At 46.2% G+C, this 24,456-nt stretch overlaps 1 protein-coding gene across 4 annotated transcripts; it reads left to right on the forward strand.

Moving 5' to 3' along the window:
- The first annotated feature begins 1,404 nt into the window (after positions 1–1,404).
- Positions 1,405–10,819, forward strand: SLC38A5 (solute carrier family 38 member 5). 4 transcript variants are annotated; one of them, XM_010999290.3, is made up of 16 exons: positions 1,405–1,510; positions 2,914–2,967; positions 3,047–3,122; positions 3,482–3,597; positions 3,689–3,762; positions 4,328–4,420; positions 4,547–4,625; positions 6,333–6,415; positions 6,716–6,774; positions 6,881–7,018; positions 7,230–7,309; positions 8,180–8,280; positions 8,516–8,631; positions 9,545–9,689; positions 9,783–9,886; positions 10,370–10,819. In XM_010999290.3, the coding sequence occupies exons 2-16, from the start codon at positions 2,915–2,917 to the stop codon at positions 10,469–10,471; spliced, it is 1,419 nt and encodes a 472-aa protein (XP_010997592.2). In that variant the 5' UTR covers positions 1,405–1,510; position 2,914; the 3' UTR covers positions 10,472–10,819. The 4 variants fall into 4 exon arrangements, with proteins under 4 accessions (XP_010997592.2, XP_010997593.2, XP_010997591.2 ...); XM_010999291.3 differs by lacking the exon at positions 1,405–1,510 and adding an exon at positions 2,507–2,527; XM_010999289.3 differs by lacking the exon at positions 1,405–1,510 and adding an exon at positions 2,528–2,591.
- The last annotated feature ends 13,637 nt before the right edge of the window (positions 10,820–24,456 follow it).

A 24,456-nucleotide genomic window follows, 5' to 3' on the forward strand; every position in this document is an offset into this window, starting at 1 on the left:
TCTCCGCGTGCGGTCTGAGTGTGTTCACACCCGTCAGCCTGTATTCTCTGTGCATGGCTGTGAGTCTGAATGAGAGTTGGTACCTCTGTGGGTAATGTTGAGTTCACCTCCGTCTCTAAGCTCCTGGATGGGGCTGTGATCCCTGAGTGTGTGGGAGTTCTCCTGCTGTGGGGAAGTAACCGCCCCATCCCTTGCCCTCCTCCAGCTGCAGGGGGGCGGGTGGTGGTGGGAGCCTCTGGGCTAGCTTTGAAGCCCCAGCCAGCCCCTGGCCTTTCCGGGAATTCTGTGCTCCCGGTCGGGGGTGGGCAGGTGGGTGGAGAGGCCCAGACAGAGGCCTCTTGTCCACCTGGCCCTCAAGCAGCCCAGACCCCATGTCCACCCGGCCTGACTTCCTGCAAGAGACACATGCCTTGCCTGAGATAGACATGCCTGTCACATGTCTGAATGGAGTCGACAGACCCCTATATAAGAGAGACAGCCAGCCAGCCAGCCAGTGGGGCTCCTCAGTGAGGGTGTGGATGGGCTCCACCCAACGCCTGGGCTGGGGTCCAGGACTTCAGGGTGTGCCTAATTTGCAGGCAATGTGTATGCACACTCTCCACCCAACTACAAATGCCCTCCCTGCCTCCCTCTGGGGACCTCCAAGGTCTAGGGTCCTGTCTCAGCTGGGCCTGGCCGTGTCTATCCCTGTACCTGTCCCACTGCTGTCCCCAGGTCTGTCTGCTCCTCCTCTGCCTGGATCTGACTTTCTTTGCCTGTTACCATCGGCCCCTCCATGGGTCTCTCTGCCTCAACCACTCCCTCTATCCCCTTGGCTCTCTGGGCCTGTGTGTCTGTTCCTAACCTCTGTTTGGGGATGTGTCTGGCTGTGTCCACCTGTCCATCTGCCAGTGTGTCTCCTGTCTATTACTGGGCCTGACCGCCTGCTGCATTCATCCAGGTGCTCATGGGAGCCCCTCCGTGCCCACTGTTTCTGAGTCTGTACATCTCTTTCTCCCCCGACTGCCCCTCTGCCTGTCTACCGCTCCCCGTCTTTGTCTCCTCTTCGTCTGCCTGCCTGTTTCTATTCGTGGTGGGGTCTCTCACTATCTGTCTCTCTTTTCTGCCGCTTCCCGCCATCCACCCCATCTCGCTGTGTGTCTGACCCTGAGTCAGTTCCGTATGTCTGTCCGTTCCTCTCTCTAGGTGTGGATCTACACCCTCGATATTTCAGTCCATCTCCCCCAGTGGGTCCAAATGAGGGGAGGCACCCTCCTCCCACCCTCCCCTTCCCCTGCCCAGAACCAGAAGAGGGAAAGTGAATTAAAGTTAAAACTTTACAGGAAAAAAAAAATCCTCGGGCCAAATGGGGCTCGGGCAGTGCTGATTAGCCACAGAGCAAGTCGGCACTGCTGATTGGTCACAGGGCGGGCGAAGGCAGGGGCTGGCTGAGCGCGAGCCGCGCCGGCGGTGGGGTCCCAGATCCCTAGTCTGAGTTGCTGCCGCTTCAGGAGCTGAGAGGAACAGGGAGGTGAGGAGAGGGCGCTGGTCATCGAGGGGGGCTCCTGAGACCCCTGAGGCACGAATGGGGATCCTGGGAGGGGACTCGGGGATTCCCCGGAGACATTTTTAGTACTAGTGCGAAATTGAATGGGAGGGGGAGTCCTTTTGGTACCCTGATCCCAGGAAGTGAATTCAGGAGTGGGTGGGAGTCTCCAGAGGGTGCTCCTGGCTGACGATGGGGCTCCTTGAGAGCCTTCCCTGACCCAGGAAGGGGATTCGTGTCTTGGGTAGGGGGGTTTCTGGAGGCAGTTTTAGCTATGATGGGGACCTCAAATGGGGGTTTCTGAGATAAGGCATTGCCTGGAAGTGAGTTCAGGGCCGGGGGTGGGGGGAGATTTCAGAGATACTCCATTCCAGAAGACAAGGGCTCCAGGCTGGCATGGGGATTGCAGGGACACCTCATCCCAAGAAACATCAGGCCCTGGGAAGGGGCTTTCGATGATTATCTCAGAGATGGCCCATCCTTACCAGGGGAAATGAGGGCTCTAGCCAGGTCTCTGAGACATTCCAAGTCCAGAAAGGATCTCAAGTCTCGCAGTGTCTCCAAAGTGACTTCTACTAAAATAGGAGTGTGGAAGGCTTTACAAGGGTCCTAGAAAATACCTCTCTCTAAGAGAGAAGGAGGATTAAATTCGGGCCCTTGGGTCACTTCTGTCCCTGGCAGACGGCTCAGTTTAGGGAATTGCCTTTGGCCTCCAGTGAGAATATTCAGAGCTGTGGCAGACAGCAGCCTGCCACGTCCCGGGGCTGGGGTCTCCAATCCCTCCCCCCAGCCCCAACCTCTTCAACAGGTTGCATCAGCTCTGGGCTCAGGCTCCCGGCCCAGGCGGGGAGGAGGGGGGGTAGGGGGCGTTAGGAGGGGTGGGGCGGCCAGGCCGACACGTGTCCCTGTAAGGAGTGAGAGGCCCGACCACGCGGTGAGGGTGGAGGGAAGGAGGGGGTGCGCGGGGGAGCGGGGACGGAAAGAGACGGACAGCAAGAGAGAGTGAGTCTGGGGTCTGGGAGGAGAGGTGATCCCAGCTCCAAATGGCCATCCCTTCTGCTGCGGGGTCAGTCTCTCTCTCTCTGTCTCTCTCTCACTGCCTTCTTTTTCTCTGTGTCTCTCTGAGTAACTGTTGGCGTCTCTCCCCCTCTGATTCCCTTCTCCCTCCCATCTCTGTTGACCTCTCCCACTTGTCGTCTCCCTTCTCTCCCTTTATCTCCCATCGCTGTCATCCCTCTGTTCCGGTTCCCCTCTCCTCATCTCTGTGTCTCTGTTTCTGTATCTGTCTGTCTCTCTTTGACCCCCGACCCCCTGCATCTCGCTCTCTCCACTTTCTAGGTCCCCTGCTCCATCTCTGACCGCTCTCCCCCCCACTTCTCTGCCCACAGGATGGAACTGCAGGATCCCAAGATGAATGGAGCCCTCCCTGGGGGTGCTGTGGAGTGAGTCGGGGACCCAAGGGGTTGAGGTCAGGGGTCAGGATTACCTTCTCATCAGCCTCAATTTCGCTGCCTTATCTAGCTACAGGCAGGAACGCGAGGGCTTCCTCCCCAGCCAGAGTCCTGCTCCTGGGAGGAAGCCGACCCAGTTCATGGATGTGAGTGACCCCACAGCTGCACCTTGCCCAGCTCAGCTCTTCCCCAGACTGCTCTCTCTTCCCGGTTTCTCCCTTTAGCTGTTTTGCCTTTGGTCGCTGCCCCACCCTCCCCATTCTTCTCCACTTCCAGCTGCTTCCCTCTTAAACCTCTTCTAGTTTTTCCCTTCCCAGCTCTCCCATTCCCAGCTTCTTCCCATCTTCAAGTCCTTTTCCTTCTTCTGATGGTCCCTCCTGGACTTCTCCCTGCCCCAGTCACTTCTTCCTAGTCTTTCCAAGACCCTGGCCCTGGTCTCCTTCCTTGGTCTCCTTACCTGGTTCCCCTCCCCCTGTGTGCCCGGGGCCTCGCTCCTTACCCGCAGTTCGAGGGGAAGACATCGTTCGGAATGTCAGTGTTCAACCTCAGCAACGCCATCATGGGCAGCGGCATCCTGGGGCTGGCCTATGCCATGGCCCACACGGGGGTCCTCTTCTTCTTGTGAGTCCTAGGCAGTCTGGGGTGGGGGAGGGGTGTCGTGGTGCAGGCGGGAGGCCAGGGGGCCAAGTGTGAGCTGTGCCATCTGCCACAGGGCCCTGCTGCTCTGCATCGCTCTTCTGTCTTCGTACTCCATCCATCTCCTGCTGACCTGTGCTGGTGTTGTAGGTGAGACCCAGAGCTCTACCCAGACCCCACACCACACTCAACTCTCTGGACTCCAGACCTTCAGACCTTATCTGGGCTCCCAGATTCCCACCCTTCAGCCCTCAGTCTGGTCATCAGACCCCATTGCTCAGAACCTCCCTACCCCCAGACCACTACACTCCATCTCTAAGCCCCACCCCTCATTCTCCTGGACACCTAACCACGGAAGCCAGCCCCACGACCCCAAGACCCCCTGCTCCTCAGCCCCCAGCTCCCCAGCTCCCACTGCCTCAGATCTCAGACTTTACTCCCACATGGCCTCAGTCCATCTCCTGCCTCCAAAACCCCTGCTACCCATATCCGGTCCCTGACCTTCTCCTTGGCCATAGATTCCACCTCCGAGATTCCAACCCCAAGCCCAACCCTAACTGCTTAACCCGCACCTCCACCTCCCAGCAATCAGACCCAAGTACCCTAAGCCCAAGCTCCCCAGCTCCCCAGCTCCCAGGCCCTCTGACCCACAATTCACCCTTGGCCTGGCCTCCTGGACCCACAACCCATTCTTTCCTGTTCTCCTCCCCACCAGGCATCCGAGCCTATGAACAGCTGGGCCAGAGGGCGCTGGGACCTGCGGGGAAGGTAGTGGTGGCCGCAGTCATCTGCCTGCACAATGTTGGGGGTGAGGACTCTATGAGATGGGGGTCAGCTTGGGGAAAGAGGGTGGGATGAGGTGGGCCTCCCCAGGCGGGGATGGGTGGGAGATGAGGGGAACCCTTCTGCTTACACCTGCCCCCACCTGCACCAGCCATGTCCAGTTACCTGTTCATCATCAAATCCGAACTCCCCCTGGTTATCGGCACTTTCCTGGACATGGACCCTGAGGGGTGAGTGTGCAACACCCCTTGGCTCTGGCCCACAGACCCCTGATTCTGCCTGTGAGGTCCAGCTGCTACCTTCAACTCTCCCAGGTCTTCTATTTGGAGACCTGTTGGGCAGGCCAGTTTGGTCAGACTGTGGTTCCTGTTCATTGTGATGCCAGCAGGATGTGTGACTGTTGCTTTGACTGTAGGAGTCCAGTCCACATGTTGCTTTTTGTGACTGTTCTGGCTGATTCCATCTGGTGGGCCGATTCCATGTGTCCCAGTGTCCTCTGATTTTGACCAGGGGGCTGTGCATAATCCAGGAGACCTAAACACTGGGGTTTGCTTCTGTGGCTGTTGTACTGGTAGATTCTCTGGGCCTCTGTATGACAGCTGACTACAGCTTTGTCCTGTATAGTGTGATTCCAACCATGTGTGTTTGACATTTGCTTACTCTGACTTTCTCTGTCCAGTGGATTTCTGTTTGATTCTGAGTCCATTAGGCCGGCTGCATCTGTCTAGCGAGAAGTGTTTGGTCACTGACTCCAACAGTGTCTGTGCACGTGTGTGTGCAGTGTACCATGGTGCCAGCTGTGTCTGTGATTCGTTCCAACTCTGTGTGCCTGTAGACTTGAACTCTGTGTTTAATTTGCTGACCATTGTTCTGGCAAATTCTTTCTGGCTGTTTGTGTGTGATCCTCCAACTGTGACTGTGTACGTCCTCTGTATTATGGTTCTAACCATGTGCGTTTGACTGTTGTTTTGAGTTTGCATCCAGCTGACTGTGTGTTTGATTCTGGATCCATCTGTTAGCTGAATCTGGTTAGTGGGTTGTACATGATAGCTGAGTCTGTGTATCCTGTTAGATTTTTGGTTTGAACCTGAAACCATCCAGGTAGCTGACAGTCTACATGACTAGGTGTGTCTGATTGTTATAGTTAGTTCCCACTGTGCTCTGTTGGTTTATGTCTGTGTAACTGTGGAGAAGGTAGAAAGAGAATATGTGGATGCTTGGAACATAGGAAGCACTCTTCACAATTCTTTTGAATAAATAAGCAGTTATTTGGCCAATTCTGTCTCAACAGACTCTCCTGCCTGGGCACCTCCCCCCAATATCTGTCCAGATCCAGCTTTTTCTATGAGCTGGGTTCCAAGAGTGTGGTCAGCTGGCTGATTCTGTCTCTATTTCCATCTTTGACTCTGGCCAAATCAGCCCAGCAACTTTCAAGGCATCAACAAACCTTGAGCTGTTCATACAACCACACGTGTGTGTTTCTGACTTTTTGTCCGACTCTGCATCGTTGCCTGCTGACCAGATCATCCGACTGCCGTTCTACCTGTCAGACAAACCAGGGTCATGACTCACTCTGTCTGGCACCTTGTGTTGGACTATGTGAGTCTGGCTGATTTGGGGTTTTGTTTGCCCATCTGGCTGTATGTCTTCTTGAGAGACTGACTGATGGCACGGTTTTGTCCAGCTGTGCATGCATCCTCAGCTCTATCCCTCTGACAGTGTGTGACTGGCAGTCTGATAATTTGTCTGGCTGTTTCTGTCAATCCTTTTGTGCTGTTTGTCACTGTAACCCCCTGGATGACCCCTCACAGCTGAGGTGTCAGCTCATCTCTCCTGACTGCGTGCAGAGAAATCTCTCTGTCCGGCTGTCTTCTCTGCATGCCTGCCTGAGTTCTTTTTGGTAAGCAGCTAGTCACTATGTCTGCCTGTCTCCTTAGGGACTGGTACTTGAAGGGAAACCTCCTCATCATCATTGTCAGTGTGCTCATCATCCTGCCACTGGCCCTCATGAGACACTTGGGTAAGGGGCTTCCTGTGTTGATCATTAGATGGTAGAATCAGGGAAGGGGAACAAGATCCAAAGAATAGGAGCCATTTTTCAAGGATAGTGGAATACCAGGGGAGAGATGGTTTGATGTGGATTTTAACCGATGAATAGGAGTTTGCTATAGAGGGGGTGGGCTGGTCCAGGCAGAAGTTAAGTTTGTGCAAAGTGTGGCAAAATTAGGGAGAGGGGGCTTTGAAGGCCAGACTTGGGGGTTGATATTTGCTGTAGGAGGAGTCCCTTGATTTCTGAGGCTCCATATATTACCCCTTGTAGGCTACCTGGGGTATACCAGTGGTCTCTCTCTGACTTGTATGCTGTTTTTCCTCATTTCGGTGAGTCTGAGGGAGAAGGACATGAAAAAGTGGGGAGAGAGTTTGGGACATTGGGACATACACAGCATTCCTCGTGACCTCACTTCCCCACCCTCCCTCCCCCAAGGTCATCTATAAGAAGTTCCAGCTTGGCTGTGCTATGGGCCGCAATGAGACAGCAGCGGAGAACAAGAGTGCCCCAAGCCTTCTCACCCAGGGGCTCAACACGAGCTGCGAGGCCCAGATGTTCACAGCTGACTCACAGGTGGGTGTGCAGGCAGATGTCGATGCCTTGCGCTGCACTCCAGTCCTCTGGTTCTGTCACACGCTGCACTCTGCTCAGAGTGGAGCCAGGGATCGGACATCGGGGGCTTCCAGGTGTCTGATAGGGAGGGCAATGATGGGGCCAGGGGAATGAGGAGGAGAGGATGAAACCCTGTAGGCTCTGATCTCTTGTACTTGGGCCATTCCCCCAGATGTTCTACACAGTGCCCATTATGGCTTTTGCCTTCGTCTGCCACCCAGAGGTGCTGCCCATCTACACAGAACTCTACCGGTGAGTGGGAGTGCATGACAGGGCAGCAGGTGGGGTGATAGTCATAATGTCTGAGAATCCTTACAGCAGTCCTGGTACTGCAGCTTTTTTTTTTTTTTTAATTGAAGTACAGTCAGTTACAATGTGTCAATTTCTGGTGTACAGCACAATGTCCCAGTCATGCATATACATACTTATATTCGTTTTCACATTCTTTTTCATTAAAGGTTACTACAAGATATTGCATATAACTCCTTGTGCTATACAGAAGAAATTTGTTCCTTATCTATTTTTATATATGCTGGTACTGTAGCTTGATTGTGTCTAGATTGTGCCAAGGGAAGGGCTTAAGGTGGCCAGGAAACCTTGAGGGATGTAGGGCAGTGACTGTTTACTACTTGGGGCTTGAGTATTCTACTCTTTTATCATCCAGTACAAGTGCGAATGGGCAGAGTGGGGAGGCAGAGATGATCAAGTGGAGGGGTGGCATGCGTGGATGGGGATGGGGAGACGGGGATGGTCAGATGGAGTAAGGTATGGATGGACAAAGAGGGGGCTGGGATGATATGATAGAGGGATGTGTAGATGATCAGTCAAGGGGATGGTGTGGATGATCGGATGGAAGGGAGAGGCAGTGGCAGTCAAATGGAAGGGAGAGGAAGAGATGGTCAGACAGAGAGGCAAAGATGGTCATATGGGATGAAATATAGTTGGACAGAGAGGGGAGGCTTGGCTATTCACACAGGGGAGGCAGAGATGGGTCTCTCAGTGTGTACTAGCTGAGCGTCAGCTCTGGGAGGAGGGGACTCTGGATGGTGGGGGCTGGTTTTGAGGGGCCTGGACCAAGTCCAGGGGTCAGGGCATGACAGATCCATGACCTCTATACCTCAGGCCCTCCAAGCGCAGAATGCAGGCTGTGGCCAACGTGTCCATTGGGGCCATGTTCTGCATGTATGGGCTGACAGCGACCTTTGGATACCTCACCTTCTACAGTAAGTGGGGCGGGGGCCAGGGTTGGGTGGCAGCTGGGGTGGGGACTGGGCAGGAGCCTGAGAGCTTTCCTGCCATGCCCTCAGACCCATCAGTTTCCAAAGGGAGGGTACACATCACACATGTAGATTTTGTCACCATTTGTGTTATGTGCATGTGCACATGTGTGTTTCTGGGACACTGGTCCCAGTGCTCCGACTACATCCTGTATCCCACGTCCCATGTCTCGTGGCCCAGGCAGCGTGGAGGCGGAGATGCTGCACATGTACAGCCAGCAGGACCTGCTCATCCTCTGTGTGCGCCTAGCCGTGCTGCTCGCGGTGACTCTCACTGTGCCAGTTGTGCTGTTCCCTGTGCGTTGGCGGCGAGGGTGGGCCCATGGAAAGGAGGGACATGGATGGACGGGTAGAGGGCATAGGCATGGATGTTTGGATGGAGGGTGGAGATGGGAATGGATGGATGGCTGAATGAATTGAGGAGGCTGGGATGCACAGACAGGGAAGGCAGAGTTGTCAGATGGACAGAGAAGTCAAAAATAGATGGTCAAAATGGGGAGGTTATAGTTCAGTGGTAGAGTGCATGCCTAGCATGCACAAGGTCCTGGGTTCAATCCCTAGTACTTGCATTAAAAAAATAAGTAAATAAACCTAATTACCTCCCTCCACACAAAAAAAAGGTCAGACAGAAGGGGGATATAGATGGCAGAACAGTCAAGGGGAGAGGGTAGTCGGAGAGAAGAGGCCCAGATGTCTGGCTAGACAGAAGAGGGAGGGAGGGATGGTCAGGCAGATAGTAGAGGCATAGATAGATGGACATAGAGGATGAAGAAACAGGGATGGACAGAAAAAGGGTGAGGTGTAGGAGGGACATGGCTCTCAGGTGGAGAGGTGAGATGACAAGACAGAGGAAGGAGATGGAGATAGTCAGATGGAAAGAGAGGCAGCGATCTCAGGGTGGAAGGACAAGTGGGTGGTCAGATGGAAGAGGCAGAGATAGTTGGATGGAGGAGGAGGAAGAGATTTCAGACAGTGGGCAGAGGCATAGATGGATGATCAGACAGAGGGAAGAGTCATGGATTGTCAAAAGGGAGGCAGGATGCTCATTCAGAAGGTGGAGGCATAGATGGGTCGTCAGACAGCGTGGAGGTAAAGTCAGATGGAGGGGAAATCAGGGATCTCAGACAGAGGGTGGAGTCAGACAGATGACTACATGGAAGGGGAGGCAGCCCTTGAGCCCTGACCGTGTCCTACCCTACCCTGGTGACAGATCCGCCGGGCCCTGCAGCAGCTGCTCTTCCCAAGCAAGGCTTTCAGCTGGCCACGCCACGTGGCCATAGCCCTGATCCTGCTTGTCTTGGTCAATGTCCTTGTCATCTGCGTGCCGACCATCCGGGATATCTTTGGGGTTATCGGTCAGTACCCCCAGCTCCAGTCCTGGATCCCACCTAGTATGGACCTGGTACCCCAGACTTACATAGACTCTGTCCCTCCTGCTTGTCCTCCAGGCTCCACCTCAGCCCCCAGCCTCATTTTCATCCTTCCCAGCATCTTCTACCTCCGCATCATACCCTCTGATGTGGAGCCTCTCTACTCCTGGCCCAAGATCCAGGTGAGCATTCTAGGGGAAGACTGAGCCTCCTGAGGAGGGGACACTCCAGGATGGCTAGGGATTGAAGGAACATTTTCAAGAGAGGGCTGGGGGAAGAGGGAACATCTATCCAGGGAGGGGGCAGATGGTGTGAAAGAATGAAGCTGACTGTCTTAGCAAGGGGCTGAGCAGACAGAGCATCAGGAGGGTCTGAGGAGGCAGGACTATTCAAAAAGGGGCTGGCTTCAAGGAAGCCTTCAATAGACGGACAGAAGGAGCACTGTTAGAAGAGTGTTGGAACGTTTCCAAGGAGGATGGAGGAGAGTACTCCCTGAAGGCTTCTAGGAAGATGGAGGGAGGATTCACAGGAAGGGGCTGGTTTTAAGGAAGGAGAGGGAACAGAAAAGGAGGGTCAGGGTTGAATGGGGCTTGAGGTATATTTCTCTGGAGGAGCTCAGGTGTAGAGACCCAGTCAGCCCCATCTTTTCTCTCTCTCATCCACAGGCTCTGTGTTTTGGTGTCCTGGGTGTCCTCTTCATGGCGATCAGTCTAGGTTTCATGTTTGCCAACTGGGCCACGGGCCAGAGCCATGTATCGGGACATTGACCAAGCCCTGCTCCACCTGGGCCCCCATGCGCATGCACCTTTGCATGTGGAGGAAGATGGGGCCGCTCTCCTGGGTCCCTCCTGCCTGAGGTGTGGAGGTGGCTGGTTCCCATCAACATGGCTGTCGGAGGTAGGGGGCTGCAGAGGCTGCAGAGTGGTCCGCTTCCCTCCTCCCCAGGGATGCCGAGCTTGGATCATGGCCCAAACCCCAACCCCAACCCCATGGGAGGAGGGGGAGTCCAGGTCCTCGGGGAGCCCCTGCCCAGACCAGTCTTTTCTGCCTCTATTGGGCAGAAGCTGTTTGTCAGGATCACCCTAAAGGGGGAGAATAAAGATGCTGAATTGCAACTTTGGCCTCAGCCTTCTGATCTCTTTCTAGGACTTCTTAGGGGAGCCTCCCTACCTTCAGACAGGGGTGAACTGAAGCCCTAAGAGTAGGACTGTGCTGAACTCATCTGTTCACTCATTTCTCCACACTTCACTAACTTGCTACACAATTCAGATCGGTTCACTTGCTCACTCAGGAAACATCTATTGAGAGCCCACTGGCTGCCGGGCACTGTTCTACATGCTAGAGATACAGTAGTGGGTCAAGCAGACAACAGTCCCTGGAATTGGTAATGTTCTAGCATAAGAAAGGGCAAACTGGCCTTCAGACTGTATTTAGCCCCACTGCCTATTTTTGTAGATCCACCGAGCTAAGAATGGCTTGCACATTTCTCAATAACTGGAAAAAAAATCAAAAGAAGAATCATTTGTAGGGGAGGGTGTGGCTCAGTGGTAAAGCCCATGCTTAGCCTGCATGAGGTCCTGGGTTCAATCTCCAGTACTTCCATTTAAAAGAAATTAAAATAAACAAACAAATAAATAGACCCAATTACCTCCCCCCCAAAATTAAAAAAAGAATCATTTGTGACACTTGAACAACCATATGAAATTCCAATTTCAGTGTCTGCCAATAACATTTTATTAAAACACAGTCACACTCGTTCACTGACACCTTGTTGATGGTTCCTTAGTGCTACAACCGCAGAGCTGAGGAGTTGCGACACAGACCATCTGGCTCCCAAAGCCTAAGCTATTTATTATCTGGCCCTTTTCAGGAAAAAAAAAAAAAAATCGCTGATCCCTGATCTAGCAGAAGAGAGGAAAAGAGATAATCATTTCTGATAAAGATGAGCACTAGGAGGAAAATGAGTGATGTGAGTGTGACGCCGGAGGCAGTAAGGGGCCATTCAGGGAGACCTTACCAGGAGCTGGGTCCTTGATTGGCTGGAAAGAGCAAGTCTCGTGGTTATTTAGGCACAGTTCCAGGCAGAGGCAGCAGCAGCAGCAAGTGCAGAGGCCTGAGGTAGGAAGAAGCACGGCAGGTCCAAAGGAAGAGCAAGGAGGAGCCAGGGTGGCCATTTTGCTCTCCCACCAGCCAATTGCACCACAGCCTTGCCAACAGCCTAAGTTATGAAACATGGACTTTTGCCTCCCTAATAAAATAAAATAGTAAAAGTGGTATTGCAAAGTTTTCAGATGTTTCAGACACATTCATTGGTCTTTTTTGGATCATTTTTATGCCTAGACAAGCCACTAGAGTTATATAACCTTTTTTCCTCTGCTCCATATTTAGAAATAGGGGCAGTTGACTAAAGTCGATCTGTTCTGTATGCTCCTTATTTCACTGTTGCTCCCTTAACTCGTTCCTTACTAACACCAAATTTAAACTCAACAGGCTTGTTTTTGATTTTTTTATTTTTTTGTGGGGGGAGGTAATTAAGTTTATTTATTTACTTATGTATTTATTTATTTAATGGAGGTACTGGGGATTGAACCCAGAACCCCGTGCATGCTAGACATGCACTCTACCACTGAGCTATACCCTCCCACTACGTTTGCTTTTTGATAATAATGCTAACTTGAAATTCCAGAGCCTGACCTTAAAAATGCAAATCTTCATCTTGAACACCACCCAAAGATATCATCCCCTCAATAGGGTCTCCTGCAGAGCAAAACTTAAATTTTCATGAAGTCTAATTTATCTTTTTTTTTTTTAATGGATTGTGCTTTTGGGATCCTGTTTAAGAACTCTTCACAGTACCCAAGTTTTAAATGTTTGTTTTCCATTTAAAATCTATGACACATTTGAGTTAAATTTTGCATTAGGTATGAGGTTTAGGTCAATGTTCTTTTGGGGGAGCCTATGGATAGGCAATTGCTCCAGCAGCATTTCTTAAGAAGACAATCCTTGTTCCACTAAATTACTTTTGTAATTTTGGAAAAAAAATAATCAATTTGGGACTCTTTTGGAGTTTTCTATTTTGTTCCATGGATCTATGTGTTTATTTTCTCCCCAATATCACAGTTGTTTTTTGATTGAAGTATAATCAGTTTCCAATGTTGTGTCACTTTCCAGTGTCCAGCATAATGTTTCAGTCATACATATACATACATATATTCCTTCTCATATTCTTTTTCATTATAGGTTACTACAAGATACTGAATATAGTTCCCTGTGCTATACAGAAGAAACTTGTTTATCTGCTTTTTATATATAGTATTTAGTGTCTGCAAATCTCGAACTCCCAATTTGTCCCTTCCCACCCCCTTTACACCCTGGTAGTCATAAGTTTGTTTGTTGTCTGTGAGTCTGGTTCTGTTTTGTAAATAAGTTCATTTTGTCATTTTCTTTAGATTCCACATATGAGTGATATCATATGGCATTTTTCTTTCTCTTTCTGGCTTACTTCACTTAGAATGATGATCTCCAGGTCCATCCATGTTGCTGCAAATGGCATTATTTTATTTTTTATGGCTGAGTAGTATTCCATTGTGTACACATACCACAACTTCTTTATCCAGTCATCTGTCGATGGACATTTACAGTTTTGATTCCTATAGCTATATAATAATTATTAAAATTTGACAGAGTCAGTCCTCTCACTTGCTTCTTCTTTTTCAAAATTGTTTCCGGTATTCTAGTTCCTTTGATTTTCCATATAAATTTTAGAATAATTTTATCTGTACAATATTGCTGGGATTTTGATAAGAATTGCATTAAATCTGTATATCAAAGTGTGGAAAACTGACACCTTTACTATGTTGAGTCTTCTCTGTTTCTTTTCCTCAGTGTTTTGAAGTTTTCAGCATACAAGTTCTATACATGTTTTACTAGATTTATACCTAGGTATTTCATTTTCTTTGCAGCAAGTATAAATAGCATTGTTTTTCTAACCTCAGTTCCCATGTTTTCATTGCCCACTATTCCCACTATTAATCAATATTGATATCGACATGATGCCCAATGCAGTAGAAGGGATAAGTATTTTTAAATGATGGTAAACATTATATTTTTTCAGACTATGGGATTATCTACTTAGGAGGTTCAAGAAAATCAACAAAAAGTATCAGAATTAGAAAGAGAATTCAGTAGTTGGCATGGACACAAAATAAATATCCAAAAAGCAATTTTAACTCCTACATCTTGGCAATAATTAGATAGAAATTATAATGAGGGAAAATATCCCATTTATGACAACAATAAAATTGTAAAAAAAACACACGCTAAGAATAAACTGAACCAGAAATATACATGACTACAGTATCAACACTTATAAAACTGAACTCTAGAAAGAAAAATGGGAGTAAATTTGCAGAAGCATTTTATTCCTAGATGAGAAGACTTAATATTTTTACAGATGTCATTTCTGCAAATCTTTTTTATACAATTTCTATGTACTGCAATTTCCTACTTAATGCAATTTCTAAACAAAATCCAGGTGAGATTTTTCTTTGGATTATGACACATTGATTCTAAAGTTTGCCAGTGGAAAACTAAGTGGCAGCAAAATAAATATATGAAAATAGCCAAATTATTTTTAGTTTCATGCATCATTTGAAGTTTAGACAATTATCAAACATTTTATTCTTTTGAGAGAATACTCAGATGTACAAGCCTGAATCCTTTTTAAATTATAATTGACATAGAACATTAGTTTCAGGTGTACAACATAATGATTCAATGTTTGTTTATATTGTGAGATGATCACTACAGTCACCACACATATTTACACATCTTTTTCTTATGATGAGAACTTTTAAGATCAATTCTCCTAACAATGTTCAAATATGCAATACAGTATTGTTACCTAGAGTCACTATAGCATACATTACATCACTGGGATATTTATTTATTTATTTATTTATTTATTTATTTATAATGGAGGCACTGGGGATTGAACCCAGGATCTTGTGCATGCTAAACACGTACTCTACCACTAAGCTATTCCCCACCCCAGAGGATTTATTTATTTTATAACTAAGATTTTTTTGAAAACTAAAGAATAGGGTGGCTTTGCTCTAACAAATGCTGATATGTACTCAGTAAAGGGGCTGGAATAGTGTGTCCATATCCCTGTCCCCTGAACCTGTGACTATGTTGTTATATATGTTATAGGGGAATTAAAATTGCAGATGGAATTAAGGTTGCTAAGCTTTAGAATAGATTATTCTGGATTATCTGAGTGGGTCCAAAGTAATTACAAGGGCCTTTATAAGTAAAAGAAGGAAGCAGAAGGAGTCAAAGAGATGTGACAACAGAAGCAGGGTCAGAAAGTTGTTGAGTGTTAGCTTTGAGGAGTGAGGAAAAGGGGCCATGAGCCCAGGAATGTGGGCGCCTCTAGAAGCTGGGAAATGGTTTCTCCTCTGGAGACTCCAAGAAGGAAAATAGCCCTGGGAACATCTTGATTTTTAGTCTAGTGAAACTCGTTTTGGATTTCCGACCCACAGAGCTATAAGATAATAAATTTGTGTTGTTTTAAGCCACTAAGTATATGGTAATTTGTTATAACAGCAATAGAAAACTAATACACACAGAAATAGTCAATTAGTGAAACAAAACAGAAAGATGAGAAACAAGCTGACTTATACACAAAACTTTAGCATCCATTTCCAAACAGTGGGCAAAAGATGGATTGTAGAGTAAATGATAGTTTGACAAGTGTCCATCCATTTGGAAAACATAAGGATTAAAATTCTTACCTTTACCACATAAAATAATACATTCAAGAAAAATGAGAGGTTGAAATGTGAGATTTGAAGTCATAAAGAACTAGAAGAGTAGAAAACAAACTGGTTACCAGGGAGGAAAGGAGGGGAGGGATAGTAGGAATTTGAAATTAATAAATACACACTACTGTATATAAAATAGATAAACAGCAATGGCCTACTGTATAGCATGGAGAATTATATTCAATTTCTTGTAATAAGCTGTAATGGAAAAGAATCTGAAAAAATATGTATATATATGTATAACTGATTCACTTTGCTGCACACATGAAACTAACACTGTAAATCGACTACACTTCAATACAAAATAAGAATAAACAAAGGAACTAGAAGAAAATTTAGGAAAATAGTAGATGGTGTGGCATTTCTTGGCATTACACCAAGGTTAAGAGCAATAAATCTGATCTATTTAAGACATAAAAATTAAAATGTTATCCAAGTCAAAAGACATCACTGACAACCATTTGAAAGGGCAAATTTGAGGGAAAATGTTGAAATATGCTGTAGGGAAGGAAAAAAATATTTTCTTTCTACCATTCTAGGTTCTTGGCTGGGGTTCTGTAACAAAAGACAGATTAATAAGAGAAGAACAAACAGAAGTTTATTAATATGTGTATCTCATATACAGATGGGAGAGACTTAGGGGTGATAAGTCAAAGGGATGGCCAGAGCACAAATTTATATAGCAATTTGGGCTAAAACAAAGGAAAAAGGAGTTTTGGGCTTCTGATTGGGAGGCAAGGTACGGGAAGGTGACCAGGGCAAGTTTGGTAAACAAGGATAAGGTTTGTTATGCAGATTTAAGTCTGGGCTTTCTCCATTGATCAGAGTTTCTTGTGATTTAGAGTCATCCTTCTCTTCCGAGTACAGAGAGAGTGATAGTCTGACACTCTTACAAATGGAGATTTCCTTTATAAATGTAAATTTCCCTTACAAAACAGTAGCTTTTACTCTTTTTCCAGAGCTTCTCCTGTGTCTGCTGTTTCTCAGAATAATCAGCTTCAAGTAATCTTTATGCCAAAGAAGCATATTTGGTGGTTGCATATTCTGGTCTCCTACCACATGCAACAAATTAAAAGTAACTATCCTTTAATATATAACAAAGCTTTTGCAAATCAGTAAGAGAAGCTGGAGCGACTCAATAAAAAAAAAATGTGTTCAGGCAATGGCATTACTTCACAGTATAGCACAAAGGGATCAAGAAGTAGAAAGTCTGAAAGGAAAACAAAAATAAAGGAAATGGAGAATAGATCCCAGAATTTTCAGCGCTCATCTAATAGGAGTTCCAGGCAGAGAATAGAAAGATTGGAAAGAAGGCAATATGTGAAGAAATAATGTTCTAGAATTTTCTGAGCTAAAGAGAGACATGAATCTTCAAACTGAAATAAGACACTAAGTTCTGGACATGATTCAAACACACACACATATCCTAGAAATAAAATTTTTATGTTAAAGATAAAATCTTAAAGGATAAAGAGAAAATCTTGAGTAGTTCCAGAGTGAAAAGAGAGCAGAAAGAATACAATGGAGAAGATCTTCGAAGAGCTGATGAGAAATTACTTTGAACCTAGATTCCTAGATTTCTGTATATTTCAGAAAGTTCATCATACATGTACACTTTCTGAAAGGATGATAAGGGAGTGTGATCCAGCAAGAAGGGGAAAAATGGATTTAGGAGGAAGGATGGAGTTCCAACAAAGCAGTGGTGAGTGGAAGAACAGTAAAATTTAAAATCTAAATAAGTTTGATCATAAATTTTAAAAATTACAATCTTGATCTAAAATTTCAGGTAATATCAACAGGGAAGATGAGGGAAGGGACAGAAAAGAGAAGAGAAGTTTTTGTGATGTTTAAGGGATGGATATAGATGCTAATTAATGGTAGATTATAGAGTAATTAAGAGCACTCGATTTTAGAGTGCAAATTCTGGAGTCAGAAGGCATGGGTTCAAATTCCGGCTTCTCAATTTATTGGCTGTGTGGCCTTATATAAGTCACATAACCTTTCTGTGCCTGTCTACCCAACAGTAAACTGGGGATAACTAGGGTATCTAACTCATTGGATTGCTATGATGATTAAATGGGTTAGTATATTAGAAACAGTTGGAACAGCACCTGTCATGTGGTAAGTGCTGTATTTATTTTAGTTATTATTGCTGTTGTTAGTCATGATTTAAAATGTCTGCTAAAGTGCAAAGGCATATCTGCTTCTAGATGAAGACGGTGAACCAGCACTAGCTGTTGGCTTCCTTCCCCCAACCTAACCCTGCAGACTCCACAGAAGAGGTGAGAAGGGGACTGGACCTCAGAATAATTCCCAGCAATAAAACTCTTCATCTTTCTAATTGCATCTCTTTCTCTCCTCTGATTTTCTAGAAGGCTCATTACCTGTCCTGTAGACACCACAGAGCAGAAAAGTGGCAGGGCTGACCCAGTACCAGTCTGAAGTGGCCTGGTCACATCAAGGCATAGTGAGGTTGGAAAGCTCATCTAAAAAGTGCAATCAGAGATGAATGGATAAAGAAGCTGTGGTATATTTATGTAATGGAATCCTACTCAGCCATAAAAAAGAATGAAATAATGCCACTTGCAGCAACATGGATGGAACTGGAGATCATAATTCTAAATGAAGTAAGCCAGAAAGAGAAAGAAAAATGCCATATGATATCACTTATATGTAGAATCTAAAAAAAAAAAAAGACACAAATGAACTTATTTACAAAACAGAGACAGACTCAAGCATAGAACATAGACATAGACTCAGACATAGACAGACACAGAAAACAAATTTATGGTTGCCAGGGGCATGGTGGGTGGGAAGATATAAACTGGGAGTTTGAGATTTGCAGATACTAACTATTATATATAAAATAAACAACAAGGTCCTACTGTATGGCACAGGGAACTATATTCAATATCTTATAGTAAACTATAATGAAAAAGAATATGAGTGTATGTATGTTCATGTATGACTGAAACATTATATTGTATACCAGAAATTGACACAACATTGTAAACTGACTACACTTCAATAAAAAAATATATATATACCAAAAAAAGGAAGAAGAAATAAACAACAACAACAACAACAACAACAACAACAAAAAACCCATGAAATAAAAAACCAAAAACAACAAAAAAAGAAAAAGTGCGGTCAGGCTGGCTAGTAACTATCCATTCCTCCTAGCCCTCCCCTCCACCTGCTGGGCTAGGCAATTACAACAAATTGCATCTCCGATCCCTCTACCCTCCTCTACACAACCTCTAGACACAGTGAAATATAAGATTATGAAAGATAAGCAAAAATCATGTTGAAGATGTCCAGAGAGAAATAGCAGTTTACCTACAAAGGAAGAATAATTAAACTGACATCAGATCTCTCAAACACCACCATAGAGGCAAGGGGACAGTGGTGTCACATCTCCAAAGCGTTGAAAGAAAGGGCCTTTTCTAGGGTGGAATAAAGATAGTCTCAGGCAAGCAGGGTCTCAGAAGGTTTAAGACAGAAAAAAACACAAACATTAAAAGACGGGACAGCAGCACAATTAATAAATGATGAAGGAGAATTTGGGGGCACTTGCTCAATGAATCAAGACTAAGTTTTAACCATTCACTATTGGTATGACATTTAAGGTTTTTTTTTTCTCCCCAGGTGAGTATTATATTAAATTTTAAAATTCATTTTATTCTAATTCTGGTGATTGCTTTACTATGGACTTACCTGGATGTTTAGACAGCTACAAACTACCCAGAGAAAGGCAGAAATGGCAGTGGAGATAATTAAAGAATGGGAATATAACTATAAAAGAGTAACCAAAGGGGAAAATTGTCAGGGCAAATAGACACAAAATTGCATTTTCCCTGTTGTCAAAAGGGAAAGAGACTTCCGCTCCTTCACTTCTTTTCCCAAGCATTTCCTTGAGAAACCTAGGCTTTCTTCGTCCTCTTTGATATGTATGTACATATTTTAAAAAGCTAAATAAGCCTCTTGCCAGCCCTTAAACCCAGGAATGTCTTTCTTTAAGAGCCTTGGAGCCATCTCTTTGAAATGTGGATGGCAAGGAAGATAAGCACCTTGTCTCCCTGTTACCTGGGAGCTTAGCCTAGGCGCCTGGCTCCAGGCTGTAAGCACCTGCTAGTCATAGAGATAGTCGCTTAAGCTTTCCTCCGGATAAAGGCAATTAGCTCACACAGGTGGCTACTCCAACTAGCAGGTGAATTTAGGACTTGCCCGGGGGTGCTTAGCTCTCACCCTTGGATGCCACTGTAAAGCCAGGCCAATGAACTGCACACCTGGACTTTCTGGCCCCTCCCACCATTTCTGGATCGTATGAAACACTACACCTCAAAGTGTGGAATCTGGCTTCCCAACAGCTGCCCAAGGGGCCAGATGATGCAGTGTAGAAGCTGTGGGGGTGTTAATGCCTGTGGGGGTACATTTTGATCTATAAGAAGAGAAACAGAGTAAGCCAGGCAGTCACATTCTTCCTTCTTCCCTCTCATGCACTGTTCCAAGGATGGTTTCCCTGTGTAGTCTGTCTGGAGATATCCTATATGGTCCAAAGGCTGTTTCCTTGGGAACCTGAGCTAAAACAAGGGCAGTTAAACCCTTTAAGATGATGTTAAGTGTTGACTGTGGAGGACCTAGGTCTGGGCAGAGGAAAATTGTCCCAATAAGAAAATGGAAAATTTGAGGACTGGGGATAGAGGGAAGCAATATACACGCCCTTCACTTAAAACCAGTCTCCCCTAGGAGGTGAAGGAAGCATATATTTTTCAGAGCTAAGCAGTTCACTGCAAAAATCACCCAAACTGCCTTTTTATCCTCCAAAAATATCACCCTTAATCTATTCTACTTCTGGTTCTTCTATTGCTTCCCTCTATCCCCAAGCCTCAAATATAATGAGGGAGAGAAACACATTTGTAGAGAGGGGACCACTTCCAGCATGCCTGCTCCATGGGCAAAGCAAACAGGATACTCAGATGTCCTACCCACTTATGGAGAGTCTGAACCAGTGATACCTTGATTCATGCATTTTGTGAGTACAATATTCAGATAAAACCATAAACCACACAAAATGTTGTTTGAAGCATCATTGGTCTATTTCACAGACTCAAAAGCTGTGTTCCCATAGCACACGTGTCTCCCTAAGGGAGAATAAATCTTAATAGAGCCAACAGAGGAAAGTGAGCTGGACTAAATCCAAGCAATACTGGGGAGCCAGTGTAGTTTTCTCACTGTCACCCAGTCTTCTTTTTGCCTTGGTCCTCTACCAGCGCCTTCCTGATTTCTAAAGTCTAAAGTTCCCATCAAAAGTAGAAATGTTATGATGACTGTGGCTCCCATATAATTTCTTCTACAGTGTGGTTGATTGGCTGACTTTCAGTGCAAATAGCATTTGCCCCCAGCATTGCACCTCAAACTCTCTGTCTCTAATGGATGAGTAAATTTGCCCCCTTTTCCAGTTGCCTTAGGTGTGAACTGAAAAGTGGGTCTGGCCACCTCTCTGAGCCTCAAGCCCCCACCACACTCACAGGTTCTTGTGAGAAATAGAGGCAATAACAGACACATAAAATAAACCTAACAAAAGGGTGCGAACTGTGGATTCAATAAATTATAAAGCTTGATAGAAGACATAAAAAAGATCTTAAGGGAGGAGGGTAGAGCTCAAGTGGTAGAGCACATGCTTAGCATACATGAGGTCCTGGGTTCAATCCCCAGTGCCTCCTCTAAGAATAAATATAAATAAACCTAATTACCTCCCCTTACCAAAAATTTTTTTTTAAAAAATCTTAAAAATGGAGACATAGCCCAAGTTCTTAGATAGGAAGACTCCACAGCATAAAGATGTCATTACCGGCTCCCCCCTCAACTGATCTATGAATTCAATGAAATTCCAATCAGAATCCCAACAGAGACCTTTTTTTTTTTTTTTAAATCATGGAACTTGACAAGCAGATTCTAAAATGTATCTGGATGTGCAAAGGATGTAAAGAAAGACACAGAGGGAGGACTTGCCTTCTGGAAAGCCAGTCATATTGTGGAGCTATGGCACAGGGATCTGCAGATTAACCATGGGATGAGGAGAAAACCAGGACATTAAGTTGAGGTGGTCCTCAGAGCTGTGGGGACAAGTGGGCACATTCACGGTCTACTTCCTCCCTTATGATGAAGACAGGAACCCAGTCTCTCACCCTGTCAACTTTTCCCATGGAGTGCTGTACACAGTCAAGGCTTAATAAGTGCCTTGTGATAAACTGACTGACTTAGAAACTGTACCACCCTTCTACTTGCCTGTCCTTGCTGAGAGATCGCCTCTGTCTGATGCTTGACATCTCTCTGTTTAAATACCATTCCTTTAGCCAGGGATTTCAACCTTGGCACCACTGACATCTGGGGCTGGATAATTTTTTGTTGGCGTGGGCACTGTCCTTTGCATTAGAAGGTGTTTAGCAGCATTCTTGACCTCTACCCCACTAGATGCCAGTAACCTTCCCCCCATCAAGTCATGACAACCAAAAATGTTTTCGGACATTGTCCGTTGTCCCCTGGGGGACAAAATCCACACCCTCCTCTCCTATTGAGAATCACGGGGTTGAGCAGTTCCCCCACACCATGTTCTCTTTTATGATGCCACACTCTCCTTGTGGCTGACTTTGGAATGTTCACAAATATCCTAACTCTCTCTGCTCCCAGAGGACCGCACTCTCTCACCCCTTCGAAGGTCAGACTTGGCCATTTGATGAGGCATCTCGTGCTTAGCCACACTCTTTTCTCTCTGCCAGGTCACCCGTGTGGCTGCTCTGTTGTCCCTGGGTCCTGGCAGGAGGGTGTTGATAATGGGGACAAGCAGCATGAGTTAGAAATAAGCTCTGGTTGTCTGTCATTTCTGTATAACCCAATCTACTCTGAGCTGATATCCCTCCCCACCAAAAGGATGAAGTAACAGAAAAAAAAATGTATTGGTCTTTGCTCCTGATTCCTGACACAGAGCTCCTAAAACCTGTGTAATTTCCTATGCGATGAGAGCACCAGCAGCATCTTTTGTTCTAACGAGGTGACTCTGGGTGGTTCTTGAAATGGGGATTGGTCACTAAGAAGACCAAGCCATGGTTAGAAGCTTGGAATTTTCAGCCCCACCCCCATCCTCCAGAGAAAGGAGAGGGCTGGAAATGGAGTTAATCATTGATCGTGCTTATGTGAGGAAGCCTCCATAAAATCCTGATAGCATGGGGTTCTTGGAGCTTCCGGGTGGGTGCACACATCCATGCTGGCAGAGTGGGCACCCCAATGCCACTGGAACAGATGCTTTCGTGCCCCCCACCCTTCTGGACCTCAACCCAGGCATCTCTTCATCTGGCTGTTCATCTGTATCCTTTATCATATCCTTTATTATATGATCAACCAGTAAATGTAAGTAAGTGTTTCCCTAAGCTCTGTGAGCTATTCTAACAAATGACTGAATTTGAGAAGAGGGTCATGGGAACCTCTGGTTTCCAGCCGGTTGGTCAGAGGTACAGGTGACAACTTGGGACTATCAACTGGCAGCTGAGGTGGAAGAGGCAGTCTTATGAGACTGAACCCTTAACCTGTGGGGGTCTGTGCTAACTCCCATTAGTGTCAAGCTTGAACTGAATTGTACAACGCCCAGCTGGTGATGCAGAGAATTGCTTTGGTGTGGGGGGAAAAAACTCACACATCCTAGAATTCTTGTGAGTGTGGTAGGCGTGCGAGAGTAAAGGAGAGACAAAGGAGTGCTTTTCCCAGGCATCTGGGATGGCCCAGCTGTCCATACACCCCTCCTCTGGTCAGGCCTGGGCCAGACGAGCAGAAAGCTTCCAGGTCACCATCTTCCAGAGGACCCTGGCTCAGAGAGGACATCGCAAGGCTTCCCTGAATCTTCCCTGCAGGACTCGGAACAGCAAGTCACCTGGTGGACGCACACTGGGACCCTGGAGAAGGGCTTTCCAAACTGCAGGTTGTGACTCATGGTCAATAGACTATTTTATGGATCCCGAACAGGATTGTATGTTTTTAATGAATTAGAATGAAATAACAGCACATCCCAGAACAGAATAGAAGATATCAGAGGAATATCACGTGTGTAAGGGTCAGTATTATTTTGTGAAGCATTTGTTTTATTTACTTATTTATTAACTTTTTAAGAATCTTCTTTCTTTCTTTTTTTCCCTATAAAAAAAAAAATGGAGGTACTGGGGATAGAATCCAGGACCTCCTGCATGCTAAGCATATGCTCTACCACTGAGCTATTACCCTTCCCCTAGCATTTGTTTTAGAGTCACTTGCAAAATGTGTTCTTTACCATGGATCTTGGTGAATAAAGCTCAGAACTGTTTTCTTGTGATGGATGTACTGTTCTCTCTCACATGTCCTTGCATTTTCTCTGATTCTCTGCGAGGAATAGGGATTTGCTTTATAATTGTTTTTTTAAAATATTGAAAGAGAAACAAAACAGGGACTGGAAGGTTAAAAAAATCATTTTGGATCCTCATCAGAAGAGCACGTGCATCCACGTTGAGTCCCAGGCTTGGTGGGGGGAGGACCACATACAGGCTGACTTCTAGGGTCAGGCAAAACCATACTCACCCTAAAGCTCAAAATTTGGATCTGTCACATGGAGAAGGAGGAGGAGGAAGAGAAGAAGGAGGAGGAAGAGAAGGAAGGAAGGAAGGAAGGAAGGAAGGAAGGAAGGAAGGAAGGAAGGAAGGGAGGGAGGGAGGGAAGGAAGAAAGGAGCTCTAGCTACCCAAGGAACCTAAGGGAAAATGCTGCTTGTCATGACTCCAGAGTGTTTTCAAGCCACACTTTCCTACATCTGTCTCCTGTCCTGGGGAATCCAGCCAGTGGAGCCCATCTTCCTCAGGAGAAAGAAAAATCAAATTTTGGGTGTCCTCTTCTGTATTTGCATGG

The sequence above is a fragment of the Camelus dromedarius genome, chromosome X (genome assembly GCF_036321535.1).
Source record: "Camelus dromedarius isolate mCamDro1 chromosome X, mCamDro1.pat, whole genome shotgun sequence".
NCBI lineage: Eukaryota > Metazoa > Chordata > Mammalia > Artiodactyla > Camelidae > Camelus > Camelus dromedarius.